The sequence below is a fragment of the Stigmatopora nigra genome, chromosome 19, assembly GCF_051989575.1.
Source record: "Stigmatopora nigra isolate UIUO_SnigA chromosome 19, RoL_Snig_1.1, whole genome shotgun sequence".
Classification (NCBI taxonomy): domain Eukaryota; kingdom Metazoa; phylum Chordata; class Actinopteri; order Syngnathiformes; family Syngnathidae; genus Stigmatopora; species Stigmatopora nigra.
The window spans coordinates 6,173,372-6,198,917 of NC_135526.1; the positions used below are offsets into that span (position 1 = coordinate 6,173,372).

Below are 25,546 nucleotides of genomic sequence, written 5' to 3' on the forward strand. Positions count from 1 at the left end.
TTTGCGAGCTAATAACACACACGTTGTTTGCTTTTTACGAAGAAGTGAGCTCAGCATTTTGGCCCGAGTGCATCGTGATGTTGGTTTTTGGTACCCAGTGATCGGCATTTACGTCACAAATTCAATGCCGAGGTAGTTTTTAACAAATTCAGATAAACATTCGGTGGGTATTTTTGTATTCAGCTACACTGCAGTGGATTAAAGAAGGTCTTGACGTACCACTAAAGGGACCCGGTGCCCCTAGACGACAATAATGATAAAGCGGGCGCTCACGCGATACTAAGACGTCAGATAATTTGCTACCCTTTTCCTGACAAAGGAGCTAAAGTTGATTGTGTGATTAGCCTAACCGGATTAGGCGGCGTCACTTTAACCCTGTGGCTGACCTGGGCTCGAACCGCCGGCACGGGAGTCAAATGGGGGTCAAAGGAGGACGAAGCGGCCGTTTGTGGGCTGGCTGGTTAACCGGAGAGAAAATTGAACTAGGGGACTGTTCAATGAATTGTCTCGTTTGTACCCGGCCTCCGAGGAGCATCTTGCTAAATCGATTGCGTTGATTAGTATAGCGTCGCTTTGTGCGCGTGTCGGACGTAAGCACACTTTGTCCTCAATGAACCCATTGTGCTTAGGCAGCTTCTTTTATTATCTATCTCTCTCTCTCTCTCTCTCTCTCTCTCTCTCTATATATATATATATATATATATATATATATATATATATATATATACACATACACATACACATACACATACACATACACATACACATACACACACACATACACATATACACATATACACACACATACACATATACACATACACATTTACACATATACACATATACACATATACACATATACACATATACACATTTACACATTTACACATATACACGTATACACGTATACACATATACACATATAATATTATAGATTGGATGTTAAGCATTGTCAATGTAGCAATATTTTTATGTAAATGTTTAAGAAGGACCAATTTTGCACGTTTTTATTCTCTTAAATAGGAATTTTGCGGCTAACGGCCACGTCTTTGCGTTGGGCCGTGCCATGCGGTTACGTCATTAGTGGCGCAATCACTTGGTAGGCGCTTGTGTAAAAATATATAATGACAGTGCTGGTAAATTGCACGTCCGTTGGTACGCCGGAGTTATGTTTTGAAAGCGGCCGCACTTTGAACTTGTGGTTGGGAGTCAACGGAGAAAATGTTTGACTCTTTCTTCACGGCTGGCCTTTTGCTTTTCTCCACGCCGTCATGTTTAAACTGGGACATATTTCATAGGCGAGTTCAGGGGTAAGATTATGGGCAAATAGTTCATTGGCGTCACCGTTGGGAAGACGGACCGACTTCTTACAGCTGCTTATGACGTTTCTACCTGGAAAATGCAATTTCTGTTGATTTGGGGGCATCTCTAGGTCACTTCCAGTGGATTTGGGATCCCTTCCTGTTGATTTTAGGCTTTTTGGACACTCAATAGGAACGGGAAATGACACAAAATGGAAGGAAATCCCTGGAAGATAAACAGCAAGGGGTCTACTCAAGTATGACTGACTTTCCATGCAATTTCCTCAATATTTTTCTTATTATAGTTGGTAAAACATGTTCTTCATGTGGCTATTTTTCCTCTCAGTTGAGAAATGATGGACGCGGGCACACTGCAGTATTTTTTCCCCAAATATAGAAGTACAGTAAATCTCTTTAGTGTTCCGTCCCCCCGTTTAACCTTTCATCCCTCTTGAAATTCCACTAATAATTTCCAGCTGCGAACTCCACATGAAAGCGCCGGTTATAATGGGGTGCTGAAAGAAGAAGAGATGCGACGCGGGAAAAACAAAAATAGAGGAGTCGAAATGTGGGGGGAGTCGGTTGGGACTTCTCCGCTTTTGAGGTCTCGAGTTGTCATCGGCCTTGCCAAAAAAAAGAGAAACCTTGGCCTTGCTCAGGTCTTAATTAGGCTCAACTCATCAGCAGGAGAAGAACAAATTGCCACAATAATGTTTTTGCCATCATTCCTCACAAGACCAGGTGGTTTCCAAATTGGCTTCCAAAACTAACAGAAGCATTCCAAAGTAGTCCAAATATAGTCCAAAAATAGTCCATGTTCATACAATGAAAGTCTAAACTTTTGCTCCTGTGCTCTTTCAAAATAAAACAAAAACTGCAGAATTCCACAGTAAGGCAACATACGATTTCATTTGTTATTGTTCACATTCCACCTGCTCTCAAATTTAGTATCGGGCTGTGCGTTTTGCGGCCATAAAATGAGGCGCGCAAATAAATCTCCACTTACTTAAAAGGTTAAGCCCAGAGCGTAGCGGCGTAAATTGAAGTCGGCGTCTTCATGTGGCGTGCAGATGTTTTACCCAAACTTTGTCCCAACCACCATTTTTAGGGTCCCCCTTGTTTTTCTTCTTCAGGTGTCCGCCACAGATGGCGACCGCGGTTCTTTTGGCGCCATCTCCTACGAGCTGGCGTCCGGCGCCACGTCCGGTCTTTTCACCGTGGACAAGGAGAGCGGGCGGCTGTGTACCGGCGCCGTCATCGACCGCGACGACGGGCCAGGCGTGTTCGAGTTGACGGTCACCGCCACGGATGGGGTAGGAGGCGACATTTGATTGGTTGGGAAACTCGCTCATCTAATAAACCATTGTTTTTCCTCTTAAGGGCGGACTTATCTCGACGGTTAGCGTGCAGGTGTCGGTGCTGGACCTAAATGATAACCGGCCCGCCTTCTACCCGCTCCTCTACGCCGTCAGCCTGAGTGCCCACAGCGCCCCCGGGACGTCTGTGGTCAGGGTGATGGCCCACGATCCCGACGCCGGGGAGAATGGGCGGATCGCATACCAGCTGACATCAGGGGGAGGGTCTTCGTTTTTCACCCTCAACAAGGACACAGGTTAGACTAAACCCAAATCTCTTTAATTTCAAATAGCCAAAATGGCGGACTGGAGCCGATGCCACTAAGCCTCTATCCTTTAGGGGTGATATCCCTGTCTCGCTCCCTTCACGGCAAAGCCAACTCTGTCATCTCCATGGTGATATCAGCCCAAGATGGCGGCGGCCTAAGCGCTCCGGTGAACGCCAAGGTCAACGTGAGCGTGGTGGGGGGCTCCGTGTCGTCGCCCGTCTTCGAGCAGTCGCAGTACTTCTTCACCGTGTCCGAGGATGTTCTCCGGGGCACGGCAGTGGGAGTGGTCCGCGCTGCCACTAAGACAGGTTGGAAAAGCTCATCCGGTTTTGGTGCGGGTTGTCAAAAGTAGCAGATGTTTATAGGGTGTCCACTTTGAACAGGTCTTTCCAAGGACATCTCCTATTCCATCTCCTCTGGAGATCCAGATGGCTACTTCACCGTGGACAGCGCCACGGGAACCATTCGCACTGCCCTCCCCTTGGATCACGAAAGCCGCCCGAGGCTGGAGCTGGAGATTCAGGCACGCTTCGGCACCCCTCCGTCCTTCGGGACCGGGCGAGTCCTCATATCCGTCTCGGACATCAACGACAATGCGCCCGTCTTCCTCCCCTCGTCGTCTGAGTCCCTCCTCTTACCCGAGGTCACCAAAATGGGAACCGCCATCTACCGTGTCCGGGCCTCGGACAAGGACTCAGGTCATAATGGTCTACTCAGTTTCGATTTGGTGGCCGGCGGCGGAGCCGGCCAGAGAACTTTTGGAGTTGATCGAGGCAGTGGAGAGGTGCGCTTGATCGGGGCTCTGTCCTACGAGAGCGTCCCCCGCTACGACCTCCAAGTGGTGGCCAAAGACGGTGGCGCTCCCCAGTTGAGCTCCACCTTCACATTGGTGGTCCACATTCAGGCGCAGGACGCACAGGGTCCTCACTTTGACACTCTGACCTACCGTGTGGAGCTTCGAGAAAACCCACCTCTGGGCACCCGCTTCCTCCAAGTTCGAGCTCTCAACCGAGACGCCACCGGAAACGGTGGAAGTGCCTCTTCATCCGACATTTCCTACCGCCTCCGACCCGACGGCGACGCGGCCGGCTTCGGCGTGGCGCCTGATAGCGGTTGGCTATTTGTGCAAAGCTCCCTGGACCGCGAAGTCAAGGACATGTACCTGCTGACCGTGGTCGCCACCTCTGGTCTGGGCGGGACGGGAAGGACGGGCAGTGCCACTGTCAGGGTGACGTTGACGGATGAGAATGACAACTCCCCTAAGCTCACCCGGGACAGGGTGTTCCTTGCAGTCCGGGAGAATATGTTAGCAGGGACGGGCTTCGGAAGGGTTTCTGCCACGGACCGAGACGCGGGACCGAACGCCCGACTTTCCTACAGGCTGCTGCATGCCGACGCACACTTTCAGATCAACTCGCAGACAGGTAAAGACCGGTGCCAAAGCGGTTTGTCTTGACAAGTTTAGGGACTCACATCCGGGCTTTTGGCTTTCTAGGAGAAATCAGTACTCGACAGGCCCTGGACCGAGAGCGGCAGTCCAGCTTCCAGTTGGCGGTGGTGGTGCAGGACGCCGGCACGCCCCCTCGAAGCGCCACCGGCACCGCTCATGTCAGCGTTCTGGATGAAAACGACCACGCCCCCAGATTCACTCACATCCGACCTGACCGGGAGTTGATCTTTCAGGTAGCCATTGCCGATAAACATTTGGAAAAAGATCTTGGGAGGACTATAGTAACGATTTTCCATTGTAGGTCGACGAGGGGCTTCCCTCTGGGGTCGTATTGGGGCTCATGTCCGCCAAGGATCCGGATGAAGGAGAAAACGGCACTGTCTACTACTCTTTATCAGGCAAGACTTCGTTTTTAGTGACATTTGACATTTTTGGGAGGTCCGAGTCAAATTCATTGCTAGGATTTGCTCATATAAAAATGGTCAAATCCCTCAAACTTGAAATACCGGGTGTGATAAGTGGGACCTGTTTTTGTTGGACCTTGTGGTCTAGAAAGTGACATTTTATTGTGTAGAGTAATAGCCAATAGGATGGTTGGTTTGATAGGCCATATTTTATGTTGTTAAGTGAACTGGAAATTGTCTGGGATTTACCGACTTCAATTTTTGGAGACGAAAAACGGCATTTTTTTAAACACAGCATCGTGCCATGACTCACTGGACGCAATTTAATTAATACTTTCCCCCGCAGGCTCCAGAGCGGAGCGCTTCTCCCTAAACGCCGCCACCGGAGAGCTCCGAACCGCCGCCCCGTTGAGGTGGGAGGAACGCGCCGAGTACGCCCTGACCGTGACCGCCGCCGACCACGGAACGCCGAGCCTCAGCACCGCCTGCCAGCTGCGGATACAAGTAATCAAGCTTTCTCGGCAAATTCGGACCTGATGGCTTGGGCTAAAAAAAAAGTCGGCTTTTTATAGTCATTTCCTCATTGTGGCCTGTCAAAAGAATTGGAAAACCAGGAAATGATTCCAATCTCTGCAATGGGGTTATTTCCTGCCCCCAAGGTTAGCCAAGTAACCAGAACCTAGGCCGTGGAAGCCCATTTGTTGTCATGAACTCGGGTCAATCCCTTCAGATCAGCTATGATATCTTTAAGGATATCTGGGAAACGCTTACCTCAGAGTCAAACGCTCCCAGATGACGTGACAAGAGCCGCCATTGGTGCCGTAACCACCTGGCAAAGTCAAAATAAACAGAGGGACCAGAAATATTCCCTTGGGAAAAATTAGTCACTGCCACACTCGGTCCCACATGTCAGTTATTTATGATAACCCTCGCTTTAATTATGACCAACAATTAAAAAAAAAACCTTACCAGAATTATATATAATCAAGCCGGGATGAATTTAGTGAAGGATTTGCATGTGTCATCTTCACGCCATTTATTGTAGGGGTAATTGCCATATTTTCTCGCATAAAAGCCCTATTTGTAACAAACTAAATTATGACTAAATCGAGGGGATGGCTTATATAAAAAAATTAAACTTGATATGCTTGAAACTGCAATGACAAAGATGAATAATATATCAGCCTTGATAGCTGCTTAACATGTATCCCATGCTATTATTGCATCCAGTGACTAGGGATGCTATGACAAAACTAGAACACTATGGACATGATGATTTTACTTAAAGTAATACATTTGTACTCCCTATTACACCCATGAATATGAGGCAACACTGTGAATTATGGGGCGTCTTATATGAGAGAAATCAACAAATTAAATGATTTTAAGGCAATTTTAAGGGTATGGCGGCCAATATGCGAGAAAATATGGTACCTTCATTGGAGAAAGAAACAGACATTTTGGTCAAAGTTGTTTCCATGTTGGTTTTGGAAGATTTGGAAGTAGTGTAGCATTTGCAGTCCCTCCAGATCTTCTGGAATGGACCAGATGAAGACTTGGTGATTGGAGCAAATAGGTCTGATGCCATTTTTATTGTCCCCCTTTAGGTTTTGAACTCTGCCAAGTCCTCCCCAAAACCCAACGTGCTGTCCATGACCCTGAATGTGGTGGAAGGTGCTCTTCCGGGCTCCGTGGTGGGCTCAGTACACCAGCCCGAATGGGCTGTCCCAGACGGTCAGGTCACGTACCTGGTGGTGGGCGGCACGGACCGAGATGGGACCTTCATGGTGGAGCGTTCCAAAGGGGACGTCTACCTGGTGCAGGAGTTGGACTACGAGAAGGGTTCGGAGTACATGCTGCACGTGGAGGTCTCGGACTTCTCGGGGGTCTTTCCCAGAAGCCACTTGGTGAAATTGAGCATCCAGGTGCAGGACAGCAATGACCATTCGCCGCAGTTTACGGAAGATCCCGTCACCATCGTTATTCCTGAGAACCTGCAGCCAGGAGCTTCTATATATACCTTCCGAGCTTTAGACAAGGTTTGGGTCTTCTTGGTCTGGGTTTTTGGCTCTTAATTGAAGTTTCTGCAATTGTTCAGTGGCTAAAAGTGCAATTTTTGGTCTTTGAACAGGACGGTAGTGGTCCCAACAGTGAAGTGCGTTACTCCGTGGACCACCACTGGCCAGAGAAGGCCCGCCTCCTCAAACTGGATCCCGTTAGCGGCGTCCTCAGCTTGCAGGAGTCGCCAGACCGAGAGATTGTTCCGTCACTTCACTTGGTGATCCGGGCCACCGACCAAGCCACGGAACCCTCGCAGAGGCGTTGGGCTTCGGTCACGGCGAGGGTTTTTATCACCGACAAAAACGACAACCCGCCCGTTTTTTGCTCCCCGGCCGCTGTCAGCGTTACAGAAGATCAGCCTGTTGGGTATGTTGGTTCCTACTGTTTTAATTTAGGAGATTGAGCCCGATTCAACTGTTCTTTTTATTCACTGGCAGCTTCGTGATTTTGCACGCGATGGCCCGGGATGCGGACGAGGGGGAAAATGGCCGTGTGTCGTACAGGATCCGATCGGGGAACGGCGCCGGTCGCTTCAGTCTGAACCCAATCACCGGTAAGAAGGGTCCCACCAAGTGTGGGGTCCGCAGATGGACACGCTGTTCCATGTGGCTGGGCTTTATGAACTTCCACGCTAGATCATTTTTCTTAGAGTAATATTTCACCTCGGTGGCGTCTGAGGTCGGGGTCACGTACTCACTTGATGGGACTTCCAGATGGACTCAAAGTCTTCTGGGTGCGAATTGTATTAGCTTGTGGTTTGTTTTCTCAGATGGTATTAAGCTTTAATAGTAGATAGATTACTCATGAACTGTTACCTTCATGACGGCTACAAAAATAACTCAGAGAGTAAAAATAAAAAGCAAACAGAATGTAATAATCCCCAATTTCCCTTGGCAGGCTCTTTGTCCATCCTGAAAACTTTGGACCGAGAAGAGCAGGAGGTTTTCAACTTGACGCTGGTGGCGGAGGACGGCGGGAAGCCTCCCCTTTCCACCTCCCAGATTCTCCAAGTCCAGGTGATGGACGTCAATGACGAGGCCCCGGTCTTTCAGAAGACAGAGTACCAAACTCGGGTTCTGGAGAACCAGGGGCCCGGGACCACCGTGCTGACCGTAGCGGCCATGGACAGAGATCAAGGTTGGCTTCTCGCCAAGTTACCGTCAAAGAAGTCGAAAAGCTTCTTCATGGCATGTGATCCATCGCAGGCTCCAATGGGCACATTACTTTTGGCGGGGTGACGGAGGAAGGCTTTGTCATCAACCCGTCGACCGGCGTCATCACTACCACGAAAGAGCTGGACAAAGAACTGAGGGATCACTATGTTCTCACAGGTAATGGCAAAGTCTAAGACCTAACATGATGTTTTGGAGAAAGCCAATTCATTGTATATAACCACGCCCCTCTCTAGTATACGCCCAGGATGGAGGTCTGCCCCCCAACTTTGCCAAAGCCACAGTGCATGTCGAAATCGAGGACGTAAACGACAACGCCCCAGTCTTTGCCCAGCCATGGTACGGACTAGAAGTACCTGAAAATCAGTCCCCCGTGGAGCTGTGGATCCTCAAAGCCACGGACCCAGACTCGGGTCCCGGTGGGGAGCTGGAGTACAGGATTACCGGTGAGAGCTTTTCCCCCAGTCGTCCTTGCCAACTATTTCATTAGTTTGCTGGCATTGAATGCATGTTACTCACTTTTGGCGGGGCCTGTACGCAGATAAAAACAGATCTACGAGTTTGACACAAGACTGGCTCTACATGTAAGACTTTAAAAATAGTGCTAGATCTCTCCTGCTTTTTTCGCCCACAGCCGGAGACCCAGATGGAGATTTTCATCTAGACATCAGCACTGGAGCCCTGTCCACCCAGCGAGGCCTAGACAGGGAGACCAAGGCCGAGTATACCCTGGAGGTTACGGCCACGGACAGAGGAATCCCGCCTCTCAGCACGGCGGCCACGGTTAACATCCGGGTGTTGGACGTCAACGATAACGGCCCTGTTTTCGGGAAGACCGCTTACAATGCCGAGGTTTCGGAGGATGCTAAGGAGGGATCCAGAGTCCTGACGGTAGAACGTTATTTTGTTTCTGGTCTTATTTTTGTTTGGAGTATCTGACAGTGTTCGAATGTGTTCTCAGGTTTCTGCCATAGACGCCGACGTGGACGCCAACGGGAAAGTTATGTACTTCCTCAGCCAGGAGGCTCACGGCGCGTTTGCGGTGGATGAGCGCACCGGACATATTAGTACGTCGGCTCCTCTGGATCGCGAAAAGCAAGCGTCCTACAGATTCCTAGTATTTGCTAGCGACCTGTCCCCGGCATTGCCCAGGAATTCTTCAGCACAGGTAACCAGAGAATTCTATTGGCCAAACGAACACAAAGCTAGTTTAGTCTATCTTTGGACAGCTAATAAACTATTGACTTGGTCATTTCATGTCACTGTTGACATTTCCAGGCACACACTGATTTTATTGACCTATTTCTAGGTGACCATCACCATCACAGACATCAACGACAACGCCCCCGTCTTCATCCAAGACCCATTGGTCATTGAGGTGTCCGGCAAAAGGTCCCAGCGGGTTCTGGCGACCATGAAAGCCGAAGACAAGGACTTTGGAGCCAACGGCTCCGTGTTTTATCGCTTTGCTGCCCCTGTGAAGGGGTTCGGCATTAACTCTCTGACCGGGGAAATCCAAGCCACGGAGCCCTTGGACTCCTTGTCCCAGGCTCAACGGACCCTCATTGTGGAGGCCATGGACCAGGGCACACCGGCCCAATCCTCACAGGGGGTGGTGGTCATCTACGTGAAAGAGGTTGAGTACAATGGCATTCGCTTCTCCAGGAACGCCCGGGACGTCAGCGTGCAGGAAAATGCGGCTAAAGGTTCGACCTTGTTTTCAGTAACAGCGAACTGGACAAGGATTATTTATTATCCTGCTTCTTTTGATTAGGCACAGCTGTGGCTCAAGCTCAGGCCCAGTATCCAGATGGAAACCGCGAGGGGATCAGCTACAGCATCTTTAGTGGAAACCGACACCAAGCCTTCAGGATCAGCTCCTCCACAGGTGAACTACCTCAGTCGCCCACTGATCAGACTCAAACTAACTCGCTATTTTGCTCGCTAGGAGAAATCTGGGTGCAGAGCTCAAAAGTTCTGGACTTTGAGGACTCACCCAGGCTGCGTCTGGTGGTCAAAGCTGAAACCACGTCTTCCGCCTCCTTCACCGGCATCAACTTGATGCTCCAGGATGTCAACGACAACCTACCCCGCTTCCAGCTGCAAAACTATGTGGCTTACATGAGGGAGGCCAGGGGATACGAAACACCCATCATACAGGTACTAAGAAATCTAGACAACTTGCACCCTGGGAGATTTTAACCAGGCAAAATGTGTTCCTAGGTCATAGCAGAGGACGTGGACCAAGGCCAGAACGGTCAAGTGACTTATTCCATTCAGTCGTCGGGAATGAGCGGCTTGTTCAAGATCGATCCCTTGACTGGGAGCATTACTACCACGGCCATCATGGACCGGGAGATCTTTACCCAAACCAAGTAAGAAAACAGTATATGTATGCACTTGGGTATCATACGTAGTATCCTTGTTGATTACTTTTGTCGTTGGCCAGGCTTGTGATAACAGCGACTGATAGGGGAAGTCCAAAACTGGCTGGTTCTGCAACTTTGACCGTGATCATCGTAGACCAGAATGACAACAGTCCCACCATTCCCCTCCCTCAAGAAATTCGCATTTCAGAGAGTATGTATTAAATCTCTTATAATACAATGTAGACATATACATTTGTACATGAACTTGTGATTTTGGGGTGGGGGGATTCATTACTTGGTCCAAGTTAGACTTGCAAGTGTGAGGTGGAGGCAGCTGAGAAAACAAGACTAAGCAGGATTTAATTTCATTAGAAAAAAAAATGCCACATTTTTTTGTGGGTTTAGCTCTAAAATATGGCCTTGCTTAAAGCTAATCACTGTAGTATTTCATTGCACCTTTAAGTCAAGATATTATTCTCCCATGTGTTAAATCAACTGACCATGACTTCATGCCTACCAGACACATTGATAGGTACCGAGATCACCCTGGTAACGGGTAACGATGTGGATTCTGGTCCCGCCCTGGCCTACTCCTTGCACCTGGACCCGAGCGCCTTGGGAAAATTTGGGATACACCGGTATACGGGTGGCGTTTCCCTCACTGCCCCGTTGGACTTTGAGGAGAAAACTTGGTACACACTGACTGTCCGAGCCACCGACAGCCAACACTACACGGAGGCCAACATCACCATCCTGGTAGAAGATGTCAATGACAACGCACCAGCTTTCACCCAAGACCTCTATCAGGTTGGAATGGCCCGGCCGCAGTGCTGAGATGGCGCCAAAGAAATAGCCGCGCTATTGGCCGAGTGCCGAGGTGATGCATTTTTTATGTCTATTTCGATCTCAGGTCAATCTACCCGAGCACACGCCCTCAGGGAGCGCGGTCGTCACGGTAACGGCGACCGACGGGGACTCCGGAGAGAATGGAAGGATCGCCTATAGCGTGATGTCGTCCACTCAGGAGGGCTTCTACATTGATCCCCATAATGGTTGGCAAGCATATTCATTGTTAGAATATCAGACCATTGGGTTTTTACTGACATTTTTGGGGGGGTCTCCAGGGACACTGTTTATCAACCACAGGGCAGAATTTGATCCAGAACGCCCTTCTGTCAATGTGGTGGTCGAAGCTCGGGATGGGGGTTCGCCGCCACGCACCGCCCTTGCCACCGTCCAGGTTCAAATCGCCGATGTAAACGACAATGCGCCCATATTCCATCAATCTGAGTACAGGTCAGTTGGGATGTTTTCTCCCATAATAGATGAAAAAGTCAAATATTGCACCCCTTCAAACCCACATTGTTTTTTCCTGTCTATCAGGACAATGGTTTCCGAGGACACTGTCCCTGGGGTGACGGTCTTGACATTTGAAGCCTTCGACAGCGACCTCTCACGGGAAAACTGCGGCTTTGACTTTGCCATCGCCAACGGCGACGAGGGCAACGCCTTCCAGATGGAAAACAGTGTTCGCTTCCTGGAGGGCCGCGGGTTCCAAACTGTGGGAACCCTACTTTTAGCGGACTCTTTGGATTTTGAAGTCAAGCCCCTGTACAACCTTACGGTGGTGGTGTCCGACCGGGGCGTCCCACGGCGGAGCTCCAGCGTGGCGGCCATGATTACAATCGCCGATGTCAACGACAACGCGCCGGTTTTCGGCAGGGCGGAATACACGGTGGCGTTGAGCGAGGGAGCCGGCGCCGGCACCGAGATCATTCGACTGACCGCCACAGGTAACGAAAAAGTTTCGCCACTTGGATCTCTTCCTCATAAGTTGTTGGTATTAATTCAAAAAATGTCTCCCCAGATCCAGATTCGACTCCAAATGCGGAGGTCCGCTACGCTATCAGTTCTGGAGACGAGGTGGACCTATTTGCCGTGGACCAGTGGAGCGGTGCCTTGCGGCTTCAGCGGGCCTTGGACCGCGAGCGCCGGTCCACGCACACTGTGGTCATCCAGGCTACAGACGGGCAAGGACATTTCGCCCTGGTTCCTGTGCTGGTGGAAGTCAAAGACGTCAATGACAATCATCCTTTTTTCCCGGTGGAAGTCTTGACCGCAAGTATTAGGGAGAACCAACCAGCTAATTCGCCCGTGACCGTCCTCCACGCCATCGACCACGACACGGGGGTCTTTGGCCAGCTGAGTTACTTCGTGGTGGAGCCCTCGCATGCGACTAAGGACTTTTTGGTGGATTCCACATCTGGAGAGATCCGGAGCAAGCGCCCCTTTGACTTTGAGAAGATGAATTCCTTCGACTTTGTGGCATTGGCCGTCGATGCGGGGAACCACTCCGCCACTGTGACGGTGCAGGTGTTTGTAACGGGCGAGGACGAGTACGACCCGCTTTTTACGTCTTCTGAATTCTCCTTGGAGGTACCGGAGGATGCCAGGAAAGGTCAGAGCATCGGCCAGGTCAAGGCCAACGACGAGGACGGCGGCGTGGATGGGATCGTCCTCTACTCTCTCCCCGCCGGATCGCCCTACTTTGAGATCAACAAAACCACCGGTGTGCTTTTCCTCAAGCTGGACAGCTCGGGGAGCGGTCGCGGCGGAGCCACGGGTCGGGATAAAAGGGAAAGCAGGACAATGACCCTGGATGTGAGAGCTCACAGTCCACTAGATGCGTCTCGTTACGCCACGGCGCTCATCTCCATTGACGTCACCAACACTGGTTTTGGCTTGGCCCCCGACGTCAACATCCTTCTGGTTATCATCATCGCCGTTTCGCTGGGCGTGATCATTTTGCTGGTGATCACGGCGGCCACCGTTTTTCTGGTCAAGTCGCGAAGGCGAAAGAAAGCCCAGAACGGCACCGATAAAAGCCCATCTTCGGGGGTCGCTGCGAAGAATGCGGACGACCGTGGTCCAGGACAAGGGGGGGAAAGAATCTACCACCAGGCCTTGCCGGGCTATGGCGGAGACCAGGGGGGCGGCGGCGGGGGTTCGTACACAAGAGGAGGCTCTTCGGATCCCTCCCACTCCAGCGGGAGAGGCTCGGCCGAGGCGGCGGAAGACGATGAGATCCGGATGATCAACGAGTACCCCCGCGTGGCCTCGGTCAGCTCCTCCATGCAAGAGCACATCGCGGCCAGAGGACCCGACTCCGGGATCCAGCAGGATGCCGACCAGCTCTCCGACGTCTCCTGCGAGCCCGCCACCTTGGAAGGGAGCGCTTGGTTCAAAGGCAAGAAACTGGGCGGGAGTCTAAGCGGCACTTTGCTTTCCGGGCACCTCCCGGTCTACAGGGACGAAGGGGGCGGCTACCTGGGGGCGGGCCGAGGCCTAAACATTTCCCTCCCCAAGGATTACGCCTTCCCCGAGGACGGCAAACCGCAAGCGGACGGTTCTCTGACGGCCATCGTGGCCAGTGACGAGGAGCTCCGTGGAAGCTACAATTGGGACTATTTGCTGAACTGGTGCCCCCAGTTCCAGCCCCTGGCCAACGTCTTCACGGAAATCGCCAGACTGAAAGACGAGACGGCCCAGCAGAACCCCAACCCGCTGCAGCCCTTCCAACCCCGGGCTAAAATGGACCACAAACCCCGAATAGACCCACCGCCGCTCATCACCTCGGTCGCCCACCCGGGGGCCATGTCGGTGCCACCCAAAGTCCCCACCTTGGGTCGGACATTCCCCCACTTGGCGTCACTCCGACGCTCCCCCATCAGTCACGAGGGTTCTATTTCATCCGCGGCCATGTCGCCCAGCTTTTCGCCCTCGCTCTCCCCGTTGGCGGCACGCTCGCCCGCCGTCTCCCCTTTCGGCGTCAGCCAGGGACCCTCGGCATCCCTCATCAGCACCCGGGAGCCCTCGTTGGACCGGAGTCCCGATCACGAGATGAGGATATAAAAAAATAAACAATCAGACTATTTTTTTTAAACTACTACCTGCCTTTTCCTTCTCCTTGCCACTGTGGACCAGACTCAGGGAGGCGACGACACGCCCTTGTAGTGGTCCGTCTCGGGGGTCCGGGGACTCCATACTTGGGAGAAAGATTTTGCCAATGACAGATTTGATGCCATGATACTTCTTGGAATGTTCGCCTGGCAGGGCGGAGTCAATATTTGATTTGATTGAGTCGATTTTGGGTCTGCTGGATGCTGGTTGGTTCCCTCGCTGGCTGGCCAGAGAGCACCCGGTCGCCAGTCGGTCCACAAACCATTGCCATTGGATTGTTTTAACGTGCCGCTGTTTGTCTGATTTTGGAGAGGAAATTGAAATTTGTGCACATATGTATACTTGGCTGTATGAATATAGGCTGCGTGCTCGAAGACGCGAATGTGTTTGTTAGCGTTATTTATAAGAAACTAAAGAGGAGAGGCTTTTCTATTGAGTTGTTTATTTTGCAGTTCCAGTGAGATAAATCACCTTCGTGTCTTTACTATCAAAGTGCTTCCTGCATTGATTATGATGATGAGCAAGTTCATCTTGACACAGGGAAATATGCAAATGTCACTACAACGTTGTTTTGGTTCATGCTTGGTTGTTGACGTTGTTGGACGTCCAATCCGTCCGTGGTGGCAGTAAATTAAAAAATGGCAATTGGACATCCACCAATGAAAGCATTCATCTGAACCGTTTTTTTTTTGTTTTTGGACTCCATCCATCTCATTTGCATATTACCATCGTAGTGTACTTTCTCAAGTTTTTGAAAAAGAGCTGTAATGTACTGTACTCGTGTTTAGAGCAAATAAAACAAGAAAAGAAGTCCCCTAGTCATTCCTTTTGAGAAAAAACAGTTTAAATGCTAGATTTTCTAGAAAAAGTATTCAAGTTGTTCATTCTGCTGGCTAAGTCATCATCTACAGGAAACACAGGCACCAATAACTCCACGTGTTACTGACAACTGTCATTTATTGGCTCATTTTGGACCTGGAAGAAACCAGCATTTTTTCTGGCTAACTCCAAACACTGTAATACTGCAATTAATTGATCAGTAAAAAAGAGAATTACTTCTACTGTAAAGTTCCTGACTACAGAACAAAAACATTTGGGCCTTGAGCCTGTAAAAACTGAAAAAAAGAACTTCTAAAGCTTTAATAATATGGAGAGCAATCCCTCCCCATGGCAGCCTAAATGCCCTTTTTGGAGACAAGACATATTACGTTTGACTTATTCCTTGGCGCATAGCTTTGACGGTACGGTTAATAAAGGTTTTATGGGGGGCACTGTTTGACCCAGGAACAACTTATTTCCATTTCCCCGGAGAGAGAGAAAAAAAACATCCCCGTCCGTGGCTCCGAAACGACGAGGCCGATTGGGTGACTAATGAGTTTCCCTCGAAGAGGACATTTTCTCTGATGTAAACTCCTTGTTTTGTTTTCCATAAACGTGATTTAGAGCCTGACGTTTATAAAAATGCTTCACTCTCTCTAATGCCCGACGTGGAAATTTACAACTCGGCGGTGTCTTTTCTTTTCTTTTTTTTTACGACTTGGATCACAGAACAAATATTCCGAAAAGGCAATTGTGAAACGTTAGCCGCTTTTTTTTAATTCTGAAATGACTGGGTGTTTTTTTTCCTCTTTTTCTGAAAGGCGCTGAAAGACATTGATGAGAACATTGCCAAGGCTAAATTTGGAAGTTTTGTTTAATCAAAGGAAAATTGTGGATTTTTTGTAGGTTTTACAGCATGGCTTCTTGAGACTTTTTTGTGGCTCTACCCATGATGGTCATGTATGGCGAATTTCATGTTGATAGGCGGAATCGTTTTCAGGGGCTGAATTTTTTTGCAATGTTTCGTGAGCTAAGATTTGGAGACATTCAATTGGTTAAAGATGGCTTTAAAGCAGAAACCTGGATCCTTTTTGACAAAGAATTCATATTTTCCAATGCTATTCCTTTTGAGCCATACTACGAATTAAAAAGTCAAAATACTTACATGTAAACGAGTGTCTTTTCATTTTTTTTTTGTAATTAAACCACTTTTAAAGTGGAAAAAATGTTTTTTCAAAGATTCTTATGCTGTTGCCAATCAATGAGAACACATTCCAGAAGAGTACAGCAAAAAAAATACGATTAAAGCAGTTCTAGATGTAATATCTCAGTTCTATCACCAGCGGTTTCCATATTTGAGCAAAGAGCCAGATGCACATGTGGCTCCTGAGCCATAGGTTCCCTATCCCTGCTTTAAAGCAACATGACTAACGTCCTGTGTGTTTGAGAAATTGGATTCAGGAGACTTTTTTTCTTTGTTTACTCGCAATTTTCATGTCTACCAAATTTCATGTTGCTAAGTGAAACTGTCTTCAGAATTTTCTGAAGTTTTCTGGAAGACTTCTCAGTTCTTGAATATCAAAGCAGGCTATGAACTTCATTTATGGCAATTGGCGTCGGCCATGAGGAAGGAGCAGATGTTTCCTCAACTTGCTGAGCTTTATGAGATTGATGTCCCGTTGTGATCGAAAAGCTTTCCATTCGTGCGTGCTGAGGATAAAGAATATCTGTTGAAGTCACGACAAAGGTGAAAAAAAAATTCCCAAAAGGGTTCAGATCTTGGTGGCTTTTCCCTTCGGGAGACGATAGCTTTGAAATCCGACATTTTGGGGCAAATCCTCAGATAAAACAGAACGTTTCCGAATCGAAAGCCGCTAATCTCTGACATTGTCACTCGCCTTTCCGCCAAAACGTCTTTTTTTTTATGTCAACGTGAACTCAAAGTCGTCTTTCTTCTCCGGAGAAAAAGATCAGGTGGCGGAAAGCAGATTTACGGCATGCAAAAGCTTTAACTCTCGTCTGGTTTAGCGACCGCTCACCAAAAAAAGGAAAGGGCAGCTGACAAATTAGGAGGAAAGAGATTTGCGTTTTTAGTCTACGGCCAAACGGACTGAGAAGGACGTCCATTCTTTCTATTGCCAAGTTGAACTTGATCCAAATTCAAGTGGTAAAAAATATATCAGTTCTTATTGACTGTGATGTTCGCTTAAGTGGAGCCATTTTTCTTTCCCCTGTCCAAGAATTATTTGCAATAATAAGGTAAATCATCCAACTTAGTTTTTAAGGCCTTTTTTTCTGTCTTTCAACTAGACGGACTAATCAGTGACTAAATGAATCGACAACTACTTTTAGAGTTGAGAATTTGTTGTCTTTTGGATTGGTGCTCGGACGTTTGGTCGCCGGTCAAATGGTGACAGATGAGTATGTTAATAATTTAGTCCTTTTTTTCTGTTTATGTTTCATATGTACTGTTAACGGATGCACTTTTTTATATGTATCGTATCTTATGCTCACTCGGCCCATCTGGCCAATTTTTAAAGTCAATGTGGCCCCCCCAGGCCCAAAAGTTTGCCCATTTGACTGGCAACCAATAGACCGGAGACCAATCGTCCGGTCACGTTTGGATTGAATTGTGCAAATCTTTTTGGGGACTAAAAATGTTGCCATTCCTGCAAACATTAAGTCTTCTTATTAAATATCTGTAATACTTTTTTTCAATAATTTAATTCAATGTGTTTCTTTTTTTATTATTAAATAGGAGGAAAGTAGTACAAACTGACGTTTGGCGCACAGGTTTTACGACATAACGTCACAAATATGTGGCCTAAAGATAATCTTGCATGGAATTTGAGACTCAAATGTTGCTTTGGAAGCATCATCGTTGACCTCCAAAGCATAACCGTTATCCTGTTTTTCTCCACGGAGCGTGCAATAAATATTTTCCTCTTTCCTTCCTTCGGGTTTTGAGTCGACTCCGAAGCATGTGAGGTTGGTGGCGAGAAGGGAGGCGGGACCACAACGTGTCCCTTTTTTCATTTGGTGTCAGCACTTTTTGACATTAATGATCTGGCATTAGCAAACTATTTGGTTTCTTCTAAGTCTTTCATTCTGTTCATTTTCCACACATAAATCATATGTTGTAATATTAATAACAATTCTTTGCCTGCCACTGACAGCTCTAGACGTCCAATCCATAGTTTGATGCAAGAGGTCGGGAATTTTTTTGACGAAGAGAGCAATAAACAATTCATATTTTCCAACATTATTGCTTGAGAGTCATAATAACAATTTAAAAGTCAAAATACATGAAAATGTGTGCATTTATGAATCATTTCACCACTTTGAAAATAGAAAAAAAAGTCTGAATTATTTTTAGAACATGATTTCACTGTTGCTAATCAATGAGAGAATCCATGCAAGAAAGAATGCACACACTAGGTATTTTTACTTTTAAATTCCCAGTATGGCTCTCAATGAATAACATTTGAATCTATGATTTGTTTATGGCTCTCTCTGTCAAAACCACTGATTATACACTCATCAAAAGAGCCACATATGGCTCCCGAGCCATAGGTTCCCTACCCCTTGGTCTGATATATGTGTGGTAGGCTGACCCGCTTCCATCAGATTGTAAATTAATCTCAGTTGTCGCCAGGTGGGAAAACAAATCGACTTGTTTCTGGCCTGGATGGCGAAAAAAATACTTTTATTTCATTCCTAGCGCAAAAACCAAAAGCTCCTTAAGGTTTTGACGGTCATGCTCTCTTTGTTAGCATTTGCAGATCTCATTCCATTAGTAGGAACAACATTACCAGATGGATGTCATTCCCTTCGGCCATCACGCTGACTCGTTGATTCGGCGCAGCTTCTGGAGCCGCTCCAGAGTCTAAGCGTTTAATGGCTTGCGGTGTGGACTCGCCCGCTTTTTGCGCACGCTAAACGCGGGTTATTGTAGAGTTGGCCGGTGGTAACGGGCCACCAGAATGTGAAGACCACTTTGATCGTTGTCGCCTTTGCCGCGGCGGCCGACGTGAAATGTCGTCAATCGAGTAGGGTGACGACGGCCTGACAGAAACGGGAGGGCCCCCAAAGAATGTACGAATGTCAGATTAAAAAATCGAGACGGGAAATTGACTTTTGGCATCATTGCTGGTCTACTTTCATGACGGACGAGCAGCCATCCAATTCTTGTCGAGTGGAAACAATGGACCGAATCTAGCCAGGAAAAAAAACTCATTTTTGTACTCAAGTAGTATTAAGAAGGTCTAGACCACCATCGTTTATGAACAATTCATCAGTGCTCAGCTATTGTAAATTGTTGTTGTATTGGGTTTTCCGATGTTCTGTCAATCTGACTGTGATTAATTGTTGTTTTGGAGTTAAGGGCAAAGGTCACCAGCCTGCTGGATGCAAGTTGACAAGCTGAGTAGTAGCCAAAATGTATTGTATTGCTCACTGTTGAATTCCAAACCAAAAAAGGAACCAGGCAAATACCATTGTTAAGTTAGGAGGCAGTTCTAAATCTGAACTGGCTTGTCCTATGTGAAAAGACTACAAAAGTTATAGGAATTTCTATGTAGCATTACATTCCAAAACTCTAAATACAGACCGTCCTGTATGCAGTAACAAAAACTATTCCAAAACTTTAATGTAGCAAGTGCAAGACAATAAAGTGGTTAGCTCCAGATGGCTCACTTGTTTTGAGCTTTTTAGAGTAGAAACTCAAGCCGGTAGCAATTTCTCTGCTAAAAGCGTGAGACAGTTTTATACCCCAGAAGAGAGCCTGGCGAGGAATTGATGCCGCCGGCTCTGGTCGGAGACAACTCCCCCAAGCATGGGTCGAAAGACGATAAAAAACAAGAAGCGAACATAGACAGAAAGAAACAGACAATAAAAGGGTTTGGGGAGGGCTATTTTATTTAGGCTTAGGACTCAAGTGAAAGCAGATGATTCTTCCGTCTGGAATAGTTTCCACTTGAAGTCTTGGACCTTTTTTGGAGTGTGTCCAATTCTTTGCAACCTGCATTCACCTAGTGAGTCAGCTCAATTGCTTTTGGATTTTGGGTTCTGCTTTCTGATTGGGTTAAAAAAATTAAAATAAACAGGCCGGAACGGCTTTGGCTTTTCAATCTAAAAAAGAATCGACGACAAGCATTCAGATGCTTTTTAATTTATTTTTTATAAGGACAAAGACGCAGTACATAACCACGGAATGTTCATTGGGTTTCACTCTGGTCCTTAAAAAGGACAATTGTGAAACAATGTTGGATTCACAAACAAAGCCGTTGTGCAATAAACAAATATGTTAGCGTCATCCCTGTCAATGGCACTTTATTGTGTTTATTATGCCAATATGGCTCAAATTTTCTTAACAAAACTGCTCTGGTAAATCAATATGTAGACTATCCGATATAATTGCTGCTGTTCTGCACGCTAGCCAGCGACACCGCCGTCCGTCCGGATTGGCGTTCGGACCACTTAAGCAGCGAGAATTTAATATTCGCTGCACTCCCCGGGGAAGTATTGTGTTTCCCATCCGCAGCTGTGAAATACTCGGCTGGACTGTCGTGCGCCGCGTTTGTTGTTCTTGCGGCTTTTGGCGGAGAAAACCCGCCTGGAAGTGGATTAGGCCAGGCGACCTGACGAAAGATATCCTAAAGGTCACCGTTAACTTTCTCATGTGTCGACGTGGTATGAAAATGGAACTTATTTGTCTTGCCAACTTCAAGTCTGAGGCCGGAATCAGTTTTTATGACTTGTGCAAAGTTTAAAGAATGAATTTACATTTTCTTATATTACTATTGATTTTGTAAATTGGCACAGTGATGAGTGGTTTGTATGTCCAACTCATAGTTCTGAGCTTTTGTGTTATATTTTTTCCATTTAAACTAAACAAAATATCATTTCATTGATTTATTATCATTTTAAATGCTTTTTATTACACTAGTAAAAGTGTGGGTGAAGAAGGGGTGGAAGGGGGCGTGGTCTTCACATCAGGTCGCGCACGCAACTTCACTACACGAGAGAGCTGCACCGTCTAGCGGTGACTTTTAATACTACAACTAATGCAGCTCACCGTTGACACAAGTAGAACAATTTCAAGGCGGTGTTCCTTCAATTCTTTTGGATGTCTCTTGCAGTCAATAGCAGAATGCATTGGACGTCTATCACTTCCAAAATCAATGCTTTCAAATGATACTCATTTGAAGCGACGAACTACTACAAGCGAGTACTTCTCTTTAGTCATTCGAGCATCTTTGAATTACGTCACTGCCGCATCTTCTCGCTTTTGCCTTTTTCCGATACATCACAGCGGGTTAATTACCCCACTGCAACAAAATCGCCTTTTGCAACGGAATCATTTGAAATTGAGTCACGGCGTAAAAATGTTCTCCAAGTGGGAGGCTCGTATTCGTGCTCCTATTTTAACTAGACCGACTTTAGCTTGAGATGCTTCCTGTTTGCCGCTAAACTAGCCTGGCCTGGCCTTTCCACGGCTAGCATTCGTAGGTGCGGACCGACGGCAACATACTCTCTGGTAATTCATGTCTTTTCTTCTTCTTTTCCTTCCAAATACTTATTTTATGCCCCTTAAAACTACAATGCAGCATTATTATTGTCTGTCAAGCCACGTCGCTGTGCCCGTGCATTCGATTCACTCTTTTCATTAAAAAAAACGAAAATCAAGATTTATTCCAGTCATTTTCATCATGTGTATTTGGTTACTGTTACTAAAAATAATATCAAGGGAATGACATCAGTGAGTTTATTTTACATTTGTTAAACCTGAATGTTTTCACCTGCCATATGGTATCCTAACACAGCGAAATCAGTCAAAATCCATCAAATGTTGTCTAGATCATGACTTTAGAACATTATTTAAAGACTTCAGTCATTTGTGTGGTTAAAACGTACTCTTTTAGTGTCATTTAGGTCAGATTAATGTTTCATCTTTGAGCTATGCACTGTTTATTTGCCTAGGTGTCATTCAAAGTACATTATGCTTGGAAGTAAATGAATGTTAAACAAGTACAGCATTAAAATAATAACAATCATGAGTTTTATGTTGAAACTACTGAAAGTTTTATGTAAGCTGTATGCATAACGTTTAAGGTTGCAACTGGATTCCACTTGGAATTGTTGAATAATAACAAGAAGGTCTGTATTTTTGCATAGGGCGCCATGGCGGATGGGATCATCAGCAAAGCGGCCACCGTGGAGATCCCCATCAACAGCAACGGAAACGCGGACGACGGCCTGGAGCAGGTGGGGCCGCACCCATTACTTTCACAGCTTTTTTTGATTCTTCATTCGATTAACATATGCTTTTGGGAGCTTCTTGTGAAGAGAAGACAAAATTGGTGCGAAAGTAGCCAAATGTTTCAGGTCATTTTGAATGTTGCTGTTAATGGAAGGCGGTGTCCCAATGTTCAAAGTGACTTAAGGTGCGGTGTGTTCCTTCAACAAACATGTGGAACATCCTGGACTTAATGCTTACGCTTACTTATTTGCCAGCCTGAGCGTGTGCGTGTTGCAGTGTTTACCCGGAGATAGGAGACGTCGCCATGGCAACGGAAATTCGGAGGGACACGGCTTTGTACTCGGCTGGTCGGCAGTCGAGCCGCTCGCCGGTTTGGAACGTGGGAGGCTTTGTGTATAAAGATGACATTTATGTCCAAAAAAATGTAGCTTGCTTCATACTTGATATATTGTTTAGGATGGAGACATTGTTGACCTAAAAATGCTTCAAATCGCTCTTTTTTCAGCTTCATAGCAAATATCTCACTAATTATTTTAGTTTTGAGTAAAAAAAGATTTCTGTTTACCTCATTTTCTGAACCGCTTTATCCTCACTAGGACTTTAGAAATAAAAAAAGTACAAATAATTTGGGAAAAATAAATATACTCTACTAAAAAATGAATATCTGACATGTGCAGTCATGCTTTCATTTATATATTGTTTTATCACCTGTGTTGCATGTCCTCACTTGTTTATGTTTTTTCTTTTGGCGCCCGGTTCATTTCAACCATGTTTTCTTTCTTTCTGTCTCACTTGGCGACATGCTTTTCTACGTGTGCAGACCACCGAGCGACAGCGGCGTTTAAATGACAAGTTAGGAAGCGACAGAGGCGCCAGGGTGAGCGAGCCAGCGCTCGTGAGTGCACTTCTAGTCACAAGAGCCTCATTTGTAGTGACCCTAGCACACACAATTGTATACTGCGGTGCTCACCACTAACAAATATACTAGTTCTAGCTAGACTGACCTTTGTCCAAATTTAGTCTAGATTACTAATGCTCATCTTTCTAATGCACTAATATGGAGGACTGAGAGTGCCAAAATGACATCAATATGCAGTGTACATCAGCACATCTCATTGGCTGCCATCGACTGCGATAAATGGGCTGGAAATGCCTCAGATTTTCTGCTGAATGTTATTTGTCTTTTTAATGATTTCAATTTTGGCACTCCTTTTTATCAAGGGCGCTTACCACAACGTAATTGATCCTTCCCTTCCTGGTGGTGTCTGCAGGACCTGCAGCAGGTGATGGCGTCGGGTCCCAACCTGAACGAGACCAGCATCGTGTCCGGCGGTTACGGCGGCCCGACGGAGGGTGGCGGCCCCGCTGGATCTGCCAAAGGTGGGCACACAAATCCCTCATTTTCCTCCTATTTGGAGGGAGCTTGACTTTTCTTCTCTGGGTGCCGCACCAGGTCCGAGCGGCAGCCAAATTGCTGACGAGGCCGGCCGAGGTGTGGCAGTGGAGAAATTGGAAACGGTTAAGAAATGGGGTCTCAACACGTACAAGGTAAAAAGCCCAGAGTGACTCCAAATTTGAATGAAAGTAGCAATACATAAGATTTGCTTTGCAGTGCACCAAGCAGATGATCTCAGAGCGCTTCGGGCGCGGGCAGCGGACGGTGGACACGGAACTGGAGGCCCAGATGGAGCTGCTGAGGGACACTAAGCGCAAATATGAGAACGTCCTGCGACTGGCCCGAGCGCTCACCAATCATTTCTACAACTTGGTGCAAACGCAGCACGCGCTTGGCGACGCCTTCGCCGACCTCAGCCAGAAGTCGCCGGAGCTGAGGGTAAGCGGGTAACGGGCGAAAGCGTCGTGCCGGGTCAAGTCGCCGGCTAACCCTATCGCCATCGTGCAGGACGAGTTTGGGTACAACGCCGAGACCCAAAAGTTGCTGTGTAAGAACGGCGAGACGCTGCTGGGCGCCGTCAACTTCTTTGTGTCCGGCATCAACACGCTGGTCAACAAAAGCATGGAAGACACGCTGATGACCATCAAGATGTACGAGAATGCCAGGTAAGGACGCACTTTGCCGGCCCCTCGCCATAGCCCCTCTTAACCCGAAGGCCCCGACCAGGTTGGAATTCGACGCGTATCGCTCGGACCTGGAGGAACTGAGCTTGGGGCCTCGTGACGCGGCGGGCGTGGCCCGCATCGAGGCGGCCCAGGAGCTCTACCGAATCCAGAAGGACAAATATGAGCGACTGCGCTCCGACGTAGTGGTCAAACTTAAGTTCCTGGAGGAGAATAAGGTAGGAGAAGGGCGAAACCACTGTCAACGACGTCCTGACCGACCCGCTTGTCCGCCCTCAGGTGAAGGTGATGCACAAGCAGCTTCTGCTATTCCACAACGCCATTTCGGCGTACTTTGCCGGCAACCAGGAGCAGCTGGAGCAGACTCTGCAGCAGTTCAACATTAAGCTCAAACCACCCGGCGCCGACAAGCCGTCCTGGCTGGAGGAACCGTGACGGGAAGGACCGGCCGACCCATCCACACCTCACTGACCCCCCATCCCCGGGGGCTTCAAAACACTACCCAATCCAAATCAATGTACACACAGCACATTTTCAGTCACTCCAAATTTTGTTTTCAGAACATTTTGTGGACCAAACTCTTAGTCTTTGTTTTTTATTGGAAGGATTTTCCAGGAAATGGATCGGCGTAGATGCTTGTTTGTCACTCCTTAGTTGAAGTTTAGTACTATATTGAAGATATTCTGAAAGCCAATCGTGTAATGCTAACCGAACACCGTAAACGGCCTTTGACAAAAACGAGGAAGAGTGTTTGGTTTGGGCAAAATGGCCGTTAAACAGCAATATTTTCCAAAATATGACACAGAGTGCGGTGTTGTTGTTTCTGGACATGATGAGAAGGAATCTTATTTTATAGTGAGATGTCTTATTTGTGTATGGCAGATGCCAAAGTGATGCATTTTTGGTAAGTAAGCACTAAAACCTCCTCTTGAAATAAAGTTACAGGAAGTCATTTTCAAATGCTTTTTTCAGGTCTTATTTTACCATCTTCAAATTTGAAATACTAATTATGAAGATAGATGATCTTTACAAGCAATATCAACCAA

At 47.3% G+C, this 25,546-nt stretch overlaps 2 protein-coding genes across 4 annotated transcripts in view; both read left to right on the top strand.

Annotated features, from left to right (window-relative positions):
* dchs1b (dachsous cadherin-related 1b) overlaps positions 1–16,332 on the top strand; it is a 29,995-nt gene extending 13,663 nt beyond the window's left edge. The window contains exons 5-29 of the mRNA XM_077740873.1: positions 2,435–2,614; positions 2,682–2,913; positions 2,997–3,233; positions 3,309–4,349; positions 4,421–4,608; positions 4,677–4,773; positions 5,126–5,283; positions 6,387–6,818; positions 6,911–7,206; positions 7,278–7,393; positions 7,738–7,977; positions 8,046–8,171; positions 8,249–8,458; positions 8,647–8,903; positions 8,974–9,180; positions 9,322–9,718; positions 9,787–9,900; positions 9,961–10,172; positions 10,236–10,387; positions 10,462–10,592; positions 10,902–11,188; positions 11,292–11,433; positions 11,506–11,677; positions 11,765–12,174; positions 12,249–16,332. Coding sequence (XP_077596999.1) covers positions 2,435–2,614; positions 2,682–2,913; positions 2,997–3,233; positions 3,309–4,349; positions 4,421–4,608; positions 4,677–4,773; positions 5,126–5,283; positions 6,387–6,818; positions 6,911–7,206; positions 7,278–7,393; positions 7,738–7,977; positions 8,046–8,171; positions 8,249–8,458; positions 8,647–8,903; positions 8,974–9,180; positions 9,322–9,718; positions 9,787–9,900; positions 9,961–10,172; positions 10,236–10,387; positions 10,462–10,592; positions 10,902–11,188; positions 11,292–11,433; positions 11,506–11,677; positions 11,765–12,174; positions 12,249–14,293 — 8,079 coding nt within the window. The 3' untranslated portion in view covers positions 14,294–16,332. The remainder of the gene's footprint in view (positions 1–2,434; positions 2,615–2,681; positions 2,914–2,996; positions 3,234–3,308; positions 4,350–4,420; positions 4,609–4,676; positions 4,774–5,125; positions 5,284–6,386; positions 6,819–6,910; positions 7,207–7,277; positions 7,394–7,737; positions 7,978–8,045; positions 8,172–8,248; positions 8,459–8,646; positions 8,904–8,973; positions 9,181–9,321; positions 9,719–9,786; positions 9,901–9,960; positions 10,173–10,235; positions 10,388–10,461; positions 10,593–10,901; positions 11,189–11,291; positions 11,434–11,505; positions 11,678–11,764; positions 12,175–12,248) is intronic.
* A 5,941-nt stretch (positions 16,333–22,273) lies between these two features.
* On the top strand, positions 22,274–25,460 carry LOC144212248 (arfaptin-2-like). Of its 3 annotated transcripts, none has more exons than XM_077739961.1 (8): positions 22,274–22,426; positions 23,242–23,316; positions 23,693–23,801; positions 23,875–23,969; positions 24,034–24,255; positions 24,325–24,482; positions 24,544–24,718; positions 24,780–25,460. In XM_077739961.1, the coding sequence occupies exons 1-8, from the start codon at positions 22,343–22,345 to the stop codon at positions 24,933–24,935; spliced, it is 1,074 nt and encodes a 357-aa protein (XP_077596087.1). In that variant the 5' UTR covers positions 22,274–22,342; the 3' UTR covers positions 24,936–25,460. The 3 variants fall into 3 exon arrangements, with proteins under 3 accessions (XP_077596087.1, XP_077596088.1, XP_077596089.1); XM_077739962.1 differs by having other exon boundaries at positions 22,275–22,426; positions 23,242–23,298; XM_077739963.1 differs by lacking the exon at positions 23,242–23,316 and having other exon boundaries at positions 22,318–22,426.
* The last annotated feature ends 86 nt before the right edge of the window (positions 25,461–25,546 follow it).